General features: G+C 43.0%; 1 protein-coding gene across 1 annotated transcript; it reads right to left on the minus strand.

The window, feature by feature from the left end:
* Positions 1-339: 339 nt before the first annotated feature.
* LOC137146227 (large ribosomal subunit protein mL50-like) lies at positions 340-1,980 on the minus strand (the record flags this gene model as incomplete). Its single annotated transcript, XM_067537426.1, has 1 exon — positions 340-1,980. A coding segment is annotated over one exon (393 nt), but the record flags the coding sequence as incomplete, so codon positions are not given.
* Between the last annotated feature and the right edge of the window lie 6 nt (positions 1,981-1,986).

Below are 1,986 nucleotides of genomic sequence, written 5' to 3' on the forward strand. Positions count from 1 at the left end.
TATGAGTTCCCTAGTAACTTTTTGGGAATTGTGATGGAAAAAGTGGTAGCTATGAAACTTGCTGATTTAAAGCAACAAAATAACATCACTAGTACGTAAGGACCTGCAACTGAAAGCAGCAGCTCTCCACAGTAATCCAAAACTTATGACCCAACGGGTTACTGTAAATGCCTCCTACACAAAGGGATCCACCCAGGCTTACCATGTGTGATGGTGCAGACATTCATCATTCTCCAGACCCATGCGCCCATATGTATCCACAAATGACTCCCCCCTTCCTCCCCCTTGCACTTAACCCTGTCTGTGAAAGACCAAACAGTCACCCAATCAATACCAGTGAGTTCCCACATTGTCATTTATTTTACATTTTCTTACAAAATATTTCCATTTTTCATGCATCTTTGATGGATATGTACATGAAATCACCACCACTAGCTCTCCTTGTTGACTAATTATTGAACAAAGACACACATGCATTGTGTGATAAGGAAAAAACTTATGAATAGAGTGAAAACTGTAATAAGCCACTGCTGAAGGGACCAGCAGAACTCAGTTTCCACCGCTGTATGGTGGAGGTCTTGAACTAGGAATTGAAGAACTGTACTGAAAATCTTGGTGATACTTTAAAATGTTAATGTAAGACAGTGACTGTTTTGAGTTAGTATGGAGCTCATTGTATTACAGACAACCAGTTCAATTTATTTTGGTACATCCACAATCTGAGTTTTTTCAAGAGCAGCCGGTTTGTAATCTACACACCTTACACCTAGCTGAGTTTAGTACTGTGCATCTGGAACAGCTTTTGATTGTGTTATTGCTGACAGGATCTACCTTTCCCCCCACCAGAGAAGGGTAACGGTTACAAGATCTACTGGAGATAGGGAGCAAGGGAATCCTCCCACCCCCTCCAGTCTGTTGGCTTCAGCATATGAGAATAAGTCTGACAAATATTCCCTCAACATCAGTAAGTCTCTAAATCAGGTATATGCAAGGTCACAAAGCCCATTATGCAATACAGATTCCAGTAATAAAGTTTACAGTGATGCAAGAAAAAAGGCAAGAATCAGTGTCCTTTATTTATCCTCACTAATCACTGCATCATTCATAGGGCATATCTACACTGCAAAAGAGACCTATAGCAATGAGTCTGACTCTAAATAAACTCAGGCTCTCACTACTGAGCTAAAAATAACCATATAAATGTTCCCACTTGGGGTGGATCCCTGAGACCCACTGTAGGTTCTCAAAGTCTGGGCTCTAGGCCAAGCAGGAATGTCTCCACTACTATTTTTAGCCTCAGAGCGCAAGCCTGAGCCAGTTGACCCCGCCTTTGACACTTGCTGCTGTTGGTTTTTTTTTTTGTTTGTTTAGTGTAGCTATACCTTTAAATAGGGAGCATAGCCTGGGATACAAATGTTCTCTTTACTGACCACGCTGTCACTGTGGCATCATAACAGAAGCTTTTTGAAACAGGAAGCACGGTCCTTGAAATCCAAAGACATTTAAGTGAACTCCCAATGACTTATATGTTTAGACCATCACCATGATGAATCTCTTCTAGACGTCGTCCCTCTTCTCTGGCATGACTCAGTATTCCCACATAATTTTTAGATTTGAGGGCAGCTCTGCAGCACATAGCTCATCAAATTTTGAGGCGTCTTTGACCTGCCTGCTGTAGAAAGCCAATACATCCCCAGCAGTGCACATTTTGTGGAGTTGCGAATTGGGGACTGCATGGCCTAGTTCTGCTGCCAAATGTGCCAGCAGGCGATACTTTAACCTGCTTTCTTTTAATGAGGCCTTCTGCCAATCCTCAGGGAGCGAGGGTCCAAAGATCTCCCTGATGTGAGATTCAAGTCGACTGTGGAGATCCACTGGGGGAAGGTACTTCCTACTGCGTGGTGGGGGACACACCAAGATGGGTTCCTCTTTCACCTGAACAGCTGTTTCAGTTACCTCTGGTTCTCCCACCTTCTTCCTGTTGAT

Source organism: Emydura macquarii, unplaced genomic scaffold (genome assembly GCF_026122565.2).
Source record: "Emydura macquarii macquarii isolate MOO-44397 ecotype Brisbane River unplaced genomic scaffold, CSIRO-AGI_Emac_v2 contig_428, whole genome shotgun sequence".
Lineage (NCBI taxonomy): Eukaryota > Metazoa > Chordata > Testudines > Chelidae > Emydura > Emydura macquarii.